Source organism: Chiloscyllium plagiosum, unplaced genomic scaffold, assembly GCF_037043375.1.
Source record: "Chiloscyllium plagiosum isolate Xiang-an unplaced genomic scaffold, Cpla_swu_hap1 HiC_scaffold_19, whole genome shotgun sequence".
Classification (NCBI taxonomy): Eukaryota; Metazoa; Chordata; class Chondrichthyes; order Orectolobiformes; family Hemiscylliidae; genus Chiloscyllium; species Chiloscyllium plagiosum.
Window position 1 is genome coordinate 19263741 of NW_028270157.1, and position 13254 is coordinate 19276994.

The following is a 13254-nucleotide window of genomic DNA, read 5'->3' on the forward strand; positions in this document are numbered from 1 at the left end:
TGCCCTTCACGTAGATCAGGAACGTTGAACATTTAGCCTGCAGCCGCAGAACCTTCTCAATTTTTATTGTGACTCAATATTAAGAAAAACATAGAAGGCAAAACTCAGTGTACAGCCTTTCTGAATGAGGAGTTACAGTACTTAGGTATACAAAATGCAATAAAACAAACATCAGAACAATGATCAATTCCCACTGGGCCTGACTGTGGTGGTAATTCAGAAACTAAATATAATCATAGGAAACTCGGTATGGCTTTAAGAATCATATCAGAATCTCCTCAATTTCACAACACACTCTGAGATATCTACACATCTCCAACTCCGACAGCTCAAGTGTCCTGAGTTTTAATCACTCCAACACTGGAGGTCTGTGCCTATAGCTGCCTGGGTTCTGAGCTCTGGAATTCTATCCTTAATTCTCTTCAGCTCTCTGTTCTTCTCAAGACCTTTTCATTTAAACATTTGGTCTCTGCATTAACATCCCTTTACCTATGTCAGGGTCAAGTATCTCTTTAGGGAAACACATTGTCATGTTTTACTTTGTCAAAGGTGTCATGCAAATGCAATTGAATTTGCCATGGTAAGTTGCTAAATATTCAAAAAAAGCAAATTCTGACAGGACGTGGAAAACAAACAGGAGGATGTGCTGTAGAAAATGGCCACTTCAGAATTACACATGTGCAAATGGACATGTGCAATGGCCCTTTAGTGTGATTTATATACTGACTTTGAACAAATGATGTTTTCTAGTCTAATGGTAACTGCTGTCTTCAATCCGTGGTGAGACACTGGAAATTTCCCACTCACCGGCATCGAAGCTTCTTCACCAGCAGGCTGCGTTCTTGGAAGTGAAAGGACTTTTCCATTCTGTGGACTATTCCTTTCCTGCACCAGCTCTTCCTCCTGCTCATTCTCCATCTCCTCTTCCACCTCGGTCCAGTCATTTAACTGGGTTGCAGAATGCATTTCAAGGAACTGGGGCAATGGATCTTCTTCAATGGAAATAATTCTCTGCAAGTACAGTCTCTCACTGGTTTTGGATTTGGATTCCTTGTCGGTTTCTTTCCCAATGAGGCTGTGTCCATGCCTATGTCCCACATTCTTCGAGGGTATCTTGGAATTACTATGTTCTTCCTGGTCATCACCATTCCTAAAAACAGTTAAGAATAAGATAATGTTGCAAACAGAAATTGGGTTCCCTTCTATTCCAATTAGTAAGAGACTCAGTTTTGCCTCAATTCTCTGACCTATGCCTTATAGAGTCATAGAGTTTTACAGCATGGAAGCAAACCCTTCATTTCAACACATAAAAGCCAACCAAACATCCAAATCTGACTTAGTCTCATTTGCTAGCACTTGGCCCATATCCCTCCATACCCTTCCTATTCATATACCTATCCAGATGCCTTTTAAATGTTATAATTGTACCAGCCTCCACCACTTCCTCTGGCAACTCATTCCATACACGCATTACCCACTGCATTAAAAGTTGCCCCTTAGGTCCCTTTTAAATCTTTCCCCTTCTCACCTTAAAACTATGCCCTCTAGTTCTGGACTCCCCAACCACAGGGAAAAGGCCTTGTCTATGTACCCTATCTATGCCCCTCATGATTTTATAAACCTCTATAAGGTCACCCCTCAGCCTCCGATGCTTCAGGGAAAACAGCCCCAGCTTGTTCAGCCTTTTCCTATAGCTCAAACCCTCCAACCCAAGCAACATCCTTGTAAATCTTTTCTGTGCCCTCTCAAGGTTAACAATATCCTTCCTATAGAAGGGCGACCAAAATTGTATTCAGTATTCTATAAGTGGCCTCACCAATGTCCTGTACAGGCACAACATGAAGTCCTAACGTTCTGAGCAATGAAGGCAAGCATGCCAAATACCTTCTTCACCACTCTGTCTCCATGTGGTCCCACTGTCACGGAGCTGTGTACCTTTGTTTGGCAACACTCTCCAGTGCTTGACCATTAACTGTATAAGGAGAAAGTGAGGACTGCAGATGCTGGAGATCAGAGCTGAAAATGTGTTGCTGGAAAAGCGCAGGTCAGGCAGCATCCAAGGAACAGGAGAATCGACGTTTCGGGCATAAGTCAGGAAGAAGGGCTTATGCCCGAAACGTCGATTCTCCTGTTCCTTGGATGCTGCCTGACCTGCTGCCCTTTTCCAGCAACACATTTCAGCTCATTAACTGTATAAGTCCTGCCTTGGTTTGCCTTACCAAAATGCACACCTCACACTTATCTAAATAAAACTAAACTATGCCCAATATCTTATGATTAACTGATGCATTCCCCATGGCAACATCTCTACCAATCAAAGTCTATTTGCTAAACAATCAACACTCTCTTCTCAAACAGTATACACTTTTCCTCCTTGAATTGGTACTCTTGCAAATGGTCCTGATAAGTGCAAGGTGTAAAGCTTTGACAAAATGCGACTTCTTCAGCAAAACTAAAAGAAGTTATTTATAAAGCTCAAGCTTCAGTTGGCAGTTGAATCATGTGTGAAAGGTCACAAGGCCCAACACCAGTGAGCATCATCCTGCCTAATATCCATGAGGGACAGCAAGCTCCCACATTTATAAGTGTGAAGTTGTTCAAAACCTTTTCAAGGATGCTGACAATTATAGTTCAAATGTTTTTCAGGTGATTGGTACCTGGACTCTGAAACCAGTGTAACAGTTTCCATAGCCCAGGCAAGGTTCCCTTAGAGCTGTGTCTGTTGGGGACGAGCTGTGCAGAAAACAAATGAGCTGCGCACAAGTAGTGGTCTCTTTAAGGTGCTGTGTGCAATCTTAAAGGGACCTCGCAATGCCACAAACAGGCTGTGCATAGCAAAGGGCAATCAGAAGGAACATTGCCCCGAGAAACCTTTCCTCTTTAACTTCCAGCATCTTTAAACATGCAGCATGTAACTTTTAACTTAAACCACATGAACAGAAATAGGGCATTCAGCCCAGTCTATCCTACCATTCAATGACAGATCTGATAATCCTGAAGTCTACTTTCCAGCCTTTTCCTCAATAACCCTTGGTTTCCTTGTTGATTAAAAAAATAGTCTATTTCAGCCTTGAATGTATTTAATGAACCAATGTCCACAGCTCTCTGTGATAAAGAATTCTCCTTGGAAAGAAACAAAATCATCCTCATCTCTGTCTTATAAAGAAGACCTGTCATCCTGAGATTACGCTGTCTGGTCCTAGACCCTCCTGAAAGAGGAAGCAACATGTCAAGCCCCCAAAGAATCTTGTATGTTCAATAAGATCTCCTCTGATTTTTCTAAACTCCAATGAGTACAGGACTAACCTACTCAGCTTCCCTTGATAAGAAACAATCCCCCCCATAACTGGATTTGATCTCTGGAGCAGTGGTTGGTCCAGAGTTGGAATATTGCATGCAATTCTGGTCTCCTTCCTATAAGAAAGATGTTGTAAAACTTGAAAGGGTTCAGAAAAGATTTACAAGGATGTTGCCAGGGTAGGAGGATTTGAGTTATAGGGAGAGGTTGAATAGGCTGGGGCTATTTTCCCTGGAGTGTAAGAGTGACCTTACAGAAGTTTATAAAATTATGAGGGGTATGGATAGGATAAGTAGACAAAGAATTTTCCCTGGAGTGGGGGAATCCAGAACTAGAGGGCATAGGTTTAGGGTGAGAGGGGAAAGATATAAAAGAGACCTAAGGGGCAACTTTTTCACACAGAGGGTGGTACATGTATGGAATGACCTGCCAGAGGAAGTGGTGGAGGCTGGTACAATTGTAGCATTTAAAAGGCACCTGGATGGATATATGAATAGGAAGGGTTTGGAGGGATATGGGCCAGGTGCTGGCAGGTGGGACTAGATTAGGTTGGGATATCTGCTCAGCATGGACGAGTTGGACTGAACGGTCTGTTTTCGTGCTGTACATCTCTATGACTCTGTGTGGAAGGATGTGAAGGCATTGGAGGGAGGGCAGTAAAGATTCATGAGAATAGTTCTGGTGATGGGGAGTTACAGTCATGTCAATAGGTTGGAGAAATTCGAACTGCTCTGTCCACAGAAGAAAAGGCTGGTCAAAGTATTCAAAACCGTGTGAAGTCCTGACACAGTGAGTAGGGAAAAAAGAATTCTCATTGGTAAAAGCATCGGGAACAAGTAGGCACAAAATTGATGTGGTTGGCAAAAAAGTGATTGGAGGGAAATCTTTTTCACACTGTGATTGGCCCCACTCTGGAATGCAGTGCCTGAAAGAGTGCTCGGTTGAGGCACGCAAAATGGGAGCTAGATTGTTCTGTGAAAGGCAACAATGTGCAGGATGATGGAGGAAAATTGCAGGAGAATGGCACAAGGTGGCACGCTCAATGGGAAAGCTAGCAGAGACATAACGGATCGAATAGATCCCTTCTGGGCTGTGACAGTTCTGTGATTCTGTTTGATATTTAAGGTTTTGCCGTATCAACAGGCTCGTGCGGTAAGCTGGAGTGTTGAACAGGACAGTGAGCTGACAGTATAACAGTATTACCTGTTGCAGAACAGCCTGGGATCTGTATGTGGATCAGTGATGACAGATACCCTTTGATTCAAGAAGGCGGAAGAGCCACGGACGGAAGGTTTCTGTGAAATGATAAAGATGTGAATCATCTCATGGACATTTGATCCACAAGAAACATTTTTAAAGGGTTACAACCTTGCAGCAATTTATCTGAGTAGACATTTACCATGTCTATATGTAAAGGATATTGTTTGTGAGAAGATTTGTAGCTCGGGTGCTCGTTGTTGTGGTTCTGTTCGCCGAGCTGGGAATTTGTGTTGCAGACGTTTCGTCCCCTGTCTGGGTGACATCCTCAGTGCTTGGGAGCCTCCTGTGAAGCACTTCTGTGATCTTTCCTCCCGGCATTTGTAGTGGTTTGTCTCTGCCGCTTCCGGTTGTCAGTTCAAGCTGTCCGCTGCAGTGGTCGGTATATTGGGTCCAGGTCGATGTGCTTATTGATTGAATCTGTGGACGAGTTCCATGCCTCTAGGAATTCCCTGGCTGTTCTCTGTTTGGCTTGTCCTATAATAGTAGTGTTGTCCCAATCGAACTCATGTTGCTTGTCATCTGCGTGTGTGGCTACTAAGGATAGCTGGTCGTGTCGTTTCGTGGCTAGTTGGTGTTCATGGATGCGGATCGTTAGCTGTCTTCCTGTTTGTCCTATGTAGTGTTTTGTGCTGTCCTTGCATGGGAGTTTGTACACTACATTGGTTTTGCTCAATGGATCTGCGTCCATGAACACCAACTAGCCACGAAACGACACGACCAGCTATCCTTAGTAGCCACACACGCAGATGACAAGCAACATGAATTCGACTGGGACAACACTACTATTATAGGACAAGCCAAACAGAACAGCCAGGGAATTCCTAGAGGCATGGCACTCATCCACAGATTCAATCAATAAGCACATCGACCTGGACCCAATATACCGGCCACTGCAGCGGACAGCTGGAACTGACAACCGGAAGCGGCAGAGACAAACCACTATAAATGCCAGAGAAAACATCACAGAAGCGCTTCACAGGAGGCTCCCAAGCACTGAGGATGTCACCTAGACAGGGGACGAAACGTCTGCAACACAAATTCCCAGCTCGGCGAACAGAACCACAACACTAAAGGACACTGAAAGGAAAAAGGCAATGGGCTGAATCTTACCAATTTATTGGCTAAGTGACAGTTGCATTGGGTTTTTGGAAGGCTTTTTGGTGAGCTTTCTTTTACCAAATTTTTCTTATTAACCTCCTGTCTGCTCCTATCATTATCGACTTTCAGTGGGATGTTACTCATCCCCCCTACACAGTTACAGCACAGAGGTCGAACGAGTGGAGAGTGTCAAGCTCCTGGGGGTGATCATCCACATCCAGCTTTCTTGGACTCTTCATGTGGACACACTGGTTACAAAGGCCCAACAACGTCTCTTCTTCCTCAGGCAGCTGAGGAAATTTGGCATGACAGCGAAGATCCTTGCCAACATTTATAGGTGCGCCATCAAGAGCATTCTGTCTGGATGTATCACTCCCTGGTTTGGCAACTGTACAATTCAAGATCAGAGATGGTTACAGAGAGTGATGAACTCGGCCTGGACAATCACAAAGGCCAACCTCCTATCTATAGAATCCATCTACCAGGCCCGCTGTCAACGAAAGGCCGCCAGCATTCTTAAAGATCCATCCCACCCTGGCAATGTTTTTCTACAACCTCTACCATCAGGGAGAAGCTACAGAAGACTGAACACACGCACCAGCCGATTTTAAAACAGTTTCTACCCTACTGTTGTTAGAATATTGAATGGACTCACAAACTCCTAGCATTTGCCTGTACCTGTGTTTTTGTTTTTGCTGCTGTTTACTTATTATTTACTTATCTATGTTACTTAACTCTGTGATCTGCCTGTATTGCTTGCAAGATAACGTTTTTCACTGTGCCTCAGTACACGTGACAATGAATTCAACTCAATTCAATCATACCTGTTGGCTGATTTTACCTCCATCAAATCACATGCTCTTCCCAGAACAATCTGTCACTGCGGAGATATCCCAGAATTGACTGGCATCCCAGGCACTGGTACCATCTTTAAAATGCCATTATCCATGGATCCTGCCTTTTTCACCAGACATGGCTGACAGGGCATATCGCTGCCCCACATTACGGGCAGGAACCTGACCTTCAGCTGGACAGGGTAATGGTGCATGGGGAGAGATTCCTCATTCCCCCTGAGGCCAGCAGTGGAGGCCAAAACATCAGACCGTGCCAGCCTGGTCCGAGGGTGCCACCCAGACAATTGAGGTCTGAAAGAACACCAGCACTGGAGGAAGAAGGTGTGTGATCTCCTCCAATCCACCACCGTGAGTCTTCTCTCTGCTCCCTCACACTCACTCTACCTCTGCTATTGTAACCACCCCCCATCAAAAACGCATTTCTCTCACTATTGCTCACAACATCTTCCCTCACTCACTGTCACGCATCCCAACTCCCTGATACCACTAACCCTGCATGTCCTCAGTGCTGCGTACTCTCACTCGGGACACATCCCCATCTGCACCAAAACTAACAGGTGTGCCACTACCCTCATCTCCTTTAACATCTGCCTTGCTCCCATTCCAGGAGGAAAGCAGCCCCTAATAAGGCAGAAAGAGTCATGGTGGGTAATGTTCCCCCTAACATTTAGCTCTTTACATTTCAAGTGGAAAGCATTCTGTCTACGTTGTCCCCAGTGGCTGGCTGACTGACAGTTTCAAGGGCTTGAAACTATCTCCTTTGACTGCTGGCAACCATGACAAGTTTCCGGATTTTGTGTATGTATTAAATACAGCAGTCTGTGAGCTTAGTAGCTCTGGCTAAGCGGGGAGAAGCAGAAGAAAGGCAAGGCAAGGTAGGGATGTAGGCTCAGTGTGAGCGAATGCTAAGGGTACAAGCAAATTGGCCAGAGGTAGCCATGAGTTGGGTGTGCGTACCTGATGCACAGTGTCCTTGCCGCAACATTACGATGATAGTTGCTAAGGTGAAGCACTGAAGTGTAGAACATTAAATGGAGATGAGCCATGAGGGTTTTTAGAGGTTGGTACGTTAGATGCAAACATCTATGGACAGGGGCTGCATGTGGCTGTGCCTATAGAGCGGACCTGAGATATTGGTGTCATGCGGCCAGCAGCAGAAATGGTTATGTGACTGGCTAAGAGCTACAATCAAGCATGCTGGGAAATTTGGTCAAGCTATTTTGCACTCTGACCTCAGTTAAAACTGCGATCAGGATATATTGTGACTTGAGATCTCGAGATCAACTTTTGTAATTAAGCGCCCTGAAGTTATCTTCAGAGGGGACATAGAATTGAGGCAAGATCTACACTAAGAGCAAGGTTGGCCATTTCATTCAAATTGGGGTTATATTGTTTTAAGCCAAACCTACAGAGTTAGAGTTATATGTGAATTAAGTTAAAGGTAAAGTGAGGTTAAATGAAGTGAGTTAGAATTGAAATTAAGTTAGTCCAAGTAAGAAGTCAATGTTGCAACAAATGTATGTTTTACATTGAGTATTGGAACTTAAGGAGTTAAAGAAAGGTTTGTTTAATTAAAGCGTGAATCAGCTCCCTGTCATTTATCTATCACACGGGGTGAAAGCTTTGAGTACTCCTTTCAGGTAACATTGGTGCCCAGTGTCCCACAGGAAGAATCAAGCAAGGAGCAAGCTAAAGCCGCCAGTGAGCTGCTCTCACTTGCATGTCGAGAACTCGTCATGTCTAGCTTGCTCAGTGCATTTGGTACAGTCGGAAGCGGATTATTAATGAGGTCAGTTGTGCTGTCATTGAGGCATTTAACAATTTACAATCCTTCTTAATGGGCAACTCACCTTGCCACTCAGTAGAGTGGGCGGCATGGTGGCACAGTGGTTAGCACTATTTGCCTCACAGCGCCAGAGACCCGGGTTCAATTCCCGCCTCAGGCGACTGACTGTGTGGAGTTTGCACGTTCTCCCCGTGTCTGCGTGGGTTTCCTCCGGGTGCTCCGGTTTCCTCCCACAGTCCAAAGATGTGCAGGGTCAGGTGAATTGGCCATACTAAATTGCCCGTAGTGTTAAGTAAGGGGTAAATGTAGGGGTATGGGTGGGTTTCGCTTCGGCGGGTCGGTGTGGACTTGTTGGGCCGAAGGGCCTGTTTCCACACTGTAATCTAATCTAATCTAATCTAATCTAATAGATGCACAGAAGAAGTAGTAACATGGAGATAGGCCTCCCTGCACTTCTTGCCTGGTTCTGTCACAAATCCTGCCTTAGTCTACGTCACTCAGATCCGTATTAGATTTCAGTCAATGACTCACCTGAAAACCCATCAGGGACATATCCCGTTCCTCTTGAAGATGTTTATTCATTTCCCTGCAGAATAGTTGCATGTAAGTTCAAGAAACAAAATGTTACTCAAAGCTATGAGGACAAATCCAATATTCAATCTGAAACTCGAACTGTATTTATGGGAATAAATACATTGTGATTCCCAACCATTTGTTACAAACCTAATTAATTTACAGGATATATGACATGTTTGGTGACATCTTACACATTTCTTGACTCTGTTCATTACCCAAATTACACAAATGGATTGATATTTTAGATGATTCTAGCAAACGCTTAGATGCTTCAACTGCTGATTGCAGGTGTTTTGTGGACATTTCTGAGTTCCACAGATTAACAACTGTCACAGCTTCTTTTTCTGTGTTTTGTCCAGTCATAGGTGGTTCCACCAAGCCCTTTTAAGATTTATGTTTTCATCTCTGATGCACACAAAAATAGTAGTTTCAATACATCACAATAGATGTTAAACAAGAATGAGTCTAAGTGGAAAATTGGCACCACTGACATTAACAAGATCAATAATATGACAAAGTAATGTGTGAAAGAAGTGCCTGTCTGTAAGTATTAAGGTTTCTCCAATGTTGGAACCAGAATAGCGAGAGATTGAGAGATTGAAGGGACCTCAAATTGGATTGCTACACCTAACATGTCACTACATGTATACACAGGTCTGGCAGCATCAGTTCAAAGTCACTGGATTCAAAGCATAAACTGTGCTTTCTCTCCACAGATGATGCCAGACCTGTTGAGTTTCTGCAGCAATTCCCTTTTTTGTTTCAGATCTTCAGCATCCACAGGTCTTTGTTTTAGTTTATGGAGACTACGTTTCACAGCTGGAGTTGCATGCAAAACAAATTTTAAAATGAGTGCCATTGCCATGGAAAATACATATCTACCAATCAGAGTCCATTTGCCAACCAATCAACACTCTCCTCTTCTCCACTTTAAAAAGGTTGTTCTGTTTTCACTTTGGCATTCTTGCGAATCATCCTTATGAGTGGAAGGCTTTGACAAAATGTGCCTTTTCTCAGCAATAACAGTACTTCTAAACAACTATTGTATCGCAGTATTAATTAAAAACTAAATAAATCTTATTCTTTACACAGCACTCAAATCTCTTGTGGCCAAGTTACAAATGGTTAGGCAGCTTGCCGGAAATTGTTGATTTTCACCCTGCGGTCTCAAGACTTTATAAACTACAAGTTATGATCACAGTTTAATATTGGAGTCAGTATCGATTTCTTACCTGAGGAGATCTAACTGTTTACAGAGGCTCAACTTCTCTCTCTCCAGACCCTCAGTCACTCGATATAGCTCCCTGAGGAAAATACATCATTCAGCTATATTAATAAACAGCTTCAAATACTAAATTACATCTCAATAGGTGTTTTACCTCTTCCTCAATTTAAAATTGCAGCCTTCCATTCTTTATTTTCAATCAAAAAACACCAGGACTAGATGGGGATATTGAAGAAAGAATTGCTGAAAATGATAAAGTCATTGGCCAGAATCTTTCAATACTCCTGACAACAGTTCATAACCCCAAATTACTGATGGACATATCGTACTTTTAAACAAAACATGTGTTACTTTAAAGAAGACTCTCAAAATAAGAATGGGTGATAATGTGAATCCTGAAAACGGAATTGACTGAGCACCAAAGGCCACAGTGTGAACCCGTGCAATGTCAGACCTGTACAATGTGAACGAAACTTCAAATAATGACACTTAAAACAAAGGGATTGAAGGCAAAAACTGACTGTTATATCCCAGACTGTGGACTTGAGCCAAAACGCTCTAACATAAAAACACAAAGTGCTGGCACTACTCAGCAGGTCTGGCAACATTTGTGGAGAGTGAAACAGAGTTACCATTTCAAAGCCAGTATGGCTCTTCTGGCTTTGATTTTAGGTCTCCAATACTTTGTTTTTATTTGTGTTTTACCCTCTCAAGTTTACTCAAGAATACGCAACAATTGAAAAATCCCTAGCCCTCATCTCAATATATTGTTGGGCCGATGTGTTAGTGCACACTGATGTACTGTGAAGGTCACAGCTTTAGGCCAGCTATTACTTTTACATGCATTGCAGGTAAAGAAAGGCTGTCTCTTGCTCTGAGTATTGTGTCGAGCAGGGCAGCATATCATCACAAAAGAAACAAGGCAAGTTTGTGAGCTAACTTTCAGAATCTTGAAATCAACTGTGGGCGGCACGGTGGCACAGTGGTTAGCACAACCGCTTCACAGTGCCAGAGACCCGGATTCCATTCCCACCTCAGGCAACTCTCTTTGTGGAGTTTGCACATTCTCCCCGTATCTGCGTGGGTTTCCTCCGGGTGCTCCGGTTTCCTCCCACAATCCAAAAATGTGCAGGTTAGGTGAATTGGCCATGCTAAATTGCCCGGAGTGTTAGGTGTAAGGGAATGGGTCTGAGTGGGTTGCACTTCGGCGGGTTGGTGTGGACTTGTTGGGTTGAAGGGCCTGTTTCCACACTGTAAGTAATCTAATCTAAAACTGCTTCACTACCAATCACCAGTATGATCCTAACAAACAGGAATTAGGTTCCACCAGCTATCTCTCATGGAACCTAGAGACTGATCTGTTTTACAATTTAACTAGTATCTTTTTAAACAATTCACATTTGAAATTTGTTTGTGTGCAGCACCTTATTATTGTATCAGTGAGTTTGGCTGAGCTATAGGAAACAGTGTGGTGATTGAAGGAAGTGAGGTTTCTCTCAGTGTCAGTAGTCTTACTGGACACACATTAACAATTCAGGCTTTGGTGGATAGATCATGGTTTCAAAGCCTGCGGATGACACAATGTTGGACATACTTTAAGTAGCAAGGAGGACAGTGAAAGGATTCAATAAGTCAGAGACAGACTGATGAGAAGGTTGGACATGTGGTAGATGACATTTAATGCAGTGATGTGCAAGAAGTCCTACATTTTGCTAGAAGGATGAGGAGAGACAATACCAAATAAAGGATACAATTCGAAAAGAGGTACTGAAGCTGAAGGACCTCCACTACACTTCCAACATTTTCTGGAGAGAGACAATTAAAACTAGGAGTTCACTTGTATAGTCCAGGTTAACACCAGGAACACTGATGCATTGATGAAACCTTTATGTTCCTGCTGCCTGCACTGCTAAGTCTATGACGGGGCAATTTGAAAATTAAGTGGGGAATCATCACATTCAGATCAAGTATATGAAAGGAAAACTAAAGGAAGGAATTATTACCCAGATTTACTTAACCACCGTCACATTCTCTCTCTTCTTTCAGCATGTACAATCCACTTGATCAAAATACTGTCGTAAGCCATTGAACAATGTCAATGTTATATGCATTATTGTTAAGAATAAACAGGGTCTTGACTGATTAATTATCTTGAACACAAATAGAGAAGGGTTGTTGGTTTGTAGGTAGCAGGTTGAGATGTGTAATGGCACATTCTGTAATTAAACTAACTAGCAAGGAAAGGATTTGTGCACGATACATTGTTTGCTCATTTGGGATTCCTTTAATAAACAATAAGTAAAAGATAAGCCAAAAACAAATTCTCGTTGTGATGATGCTGCTCCTTTAACAAAGTTATGTTGTCCTTGGTTTTTTTCAAAAGTGTTGAACAAGGCAGAGTTGCCGAGACATCTGGCTTGGATGGGTTTTAGGGCCAATTTGATTATAGCTAACAAATACTGCCTTAGGAAAAATGCTTTCAAGTTAAAAAAAAAACTTGTACAATGAATGGGGAGAGGCCAGTTCTCCCAGCTCAGCTTTTCTCTGGTTTGGTTTGGGCTTTAGCAGTGTGCCTGTTCAGAGAAGGCAGTCAGTTCTTTGAGGCTGCTGGTCAAAGAAACAGCTAAATGCAAGGTGGTGTTCCATGCAGAATCTCTCTGCCATCTCTCTCTCTCTCTCCTGCAAGATCCTGTGTTTGATTTTACCTTTTTTTGCCAAGGGGTGTTTACGGGGATCGTTGCAAGTATTTGGAACAGCATCATTAAGTTTGGATAGGCTAAGTTATTCAATATTCTGTTCTCTTTTGTTTGCATTTCGTTTGGTAATCTTGCAAATAAATTCTGATTTGATAAAACTAAGTGGTTTGACCAGCTGCATCCCTCTGGGAATATCCACTGTACACCTGCTTAAAACAACCAGCAAAGTTAGGATCCGGGCTACTTACTTGAAATGTTTTGAGGGGGTCTGGCCTGGTCCATAACATCACAAAGCTCTGTCCGAGACCTTACACTTCAGCCTATCCTCACTTTGTTTTGTTTTAGATGCATTAACCACTAAAACATTCAAATCCCTGGTTTACATTTATCCTGTCCTATCCATTCAGAACTGGACATATTTCTACCACTATCTCCTTAGTTGAAACCTCCACTTATGTTTT

The 13254-nt window shown here is 43.0% G+C and overlaps 1 protein-coding gene across 3 annotated transcripts in view; it reads right to left on the reverse strand.

Annotated features, from left to right (window-relative positions):
* Window positions 1-13254, reverse strand: part of cracr2aa (calcium release activated channel regulator 2Aa) — a 101764-nt gene that overhangs the window by 30743 nt on the left and 57767 nt on the right. For all 3 annotated transcript variants that reach the window (XM_043708892.2, XM_087997083.1, XM_087997084.1), the window contains 4 exons: window positions 10105-10176; window positions 8828-8882; window positions 4502-4593; window positions 808-1150 (listed from right to left, as the gene is read on the reverse strand). In XM_043708892.2, the coding sequence (XP_043564827.2) occupies window positions 808-1150; window positions 4502-4593; window positions 8828-8882; window positions 10105-10176 (562 nt within the window). The remainder of the gene's footprint in view (window positions 1-807; window positions 1151-4501; window positions 4594-8827; window positions 8883-10104; window positions 10177-13254) is intronic.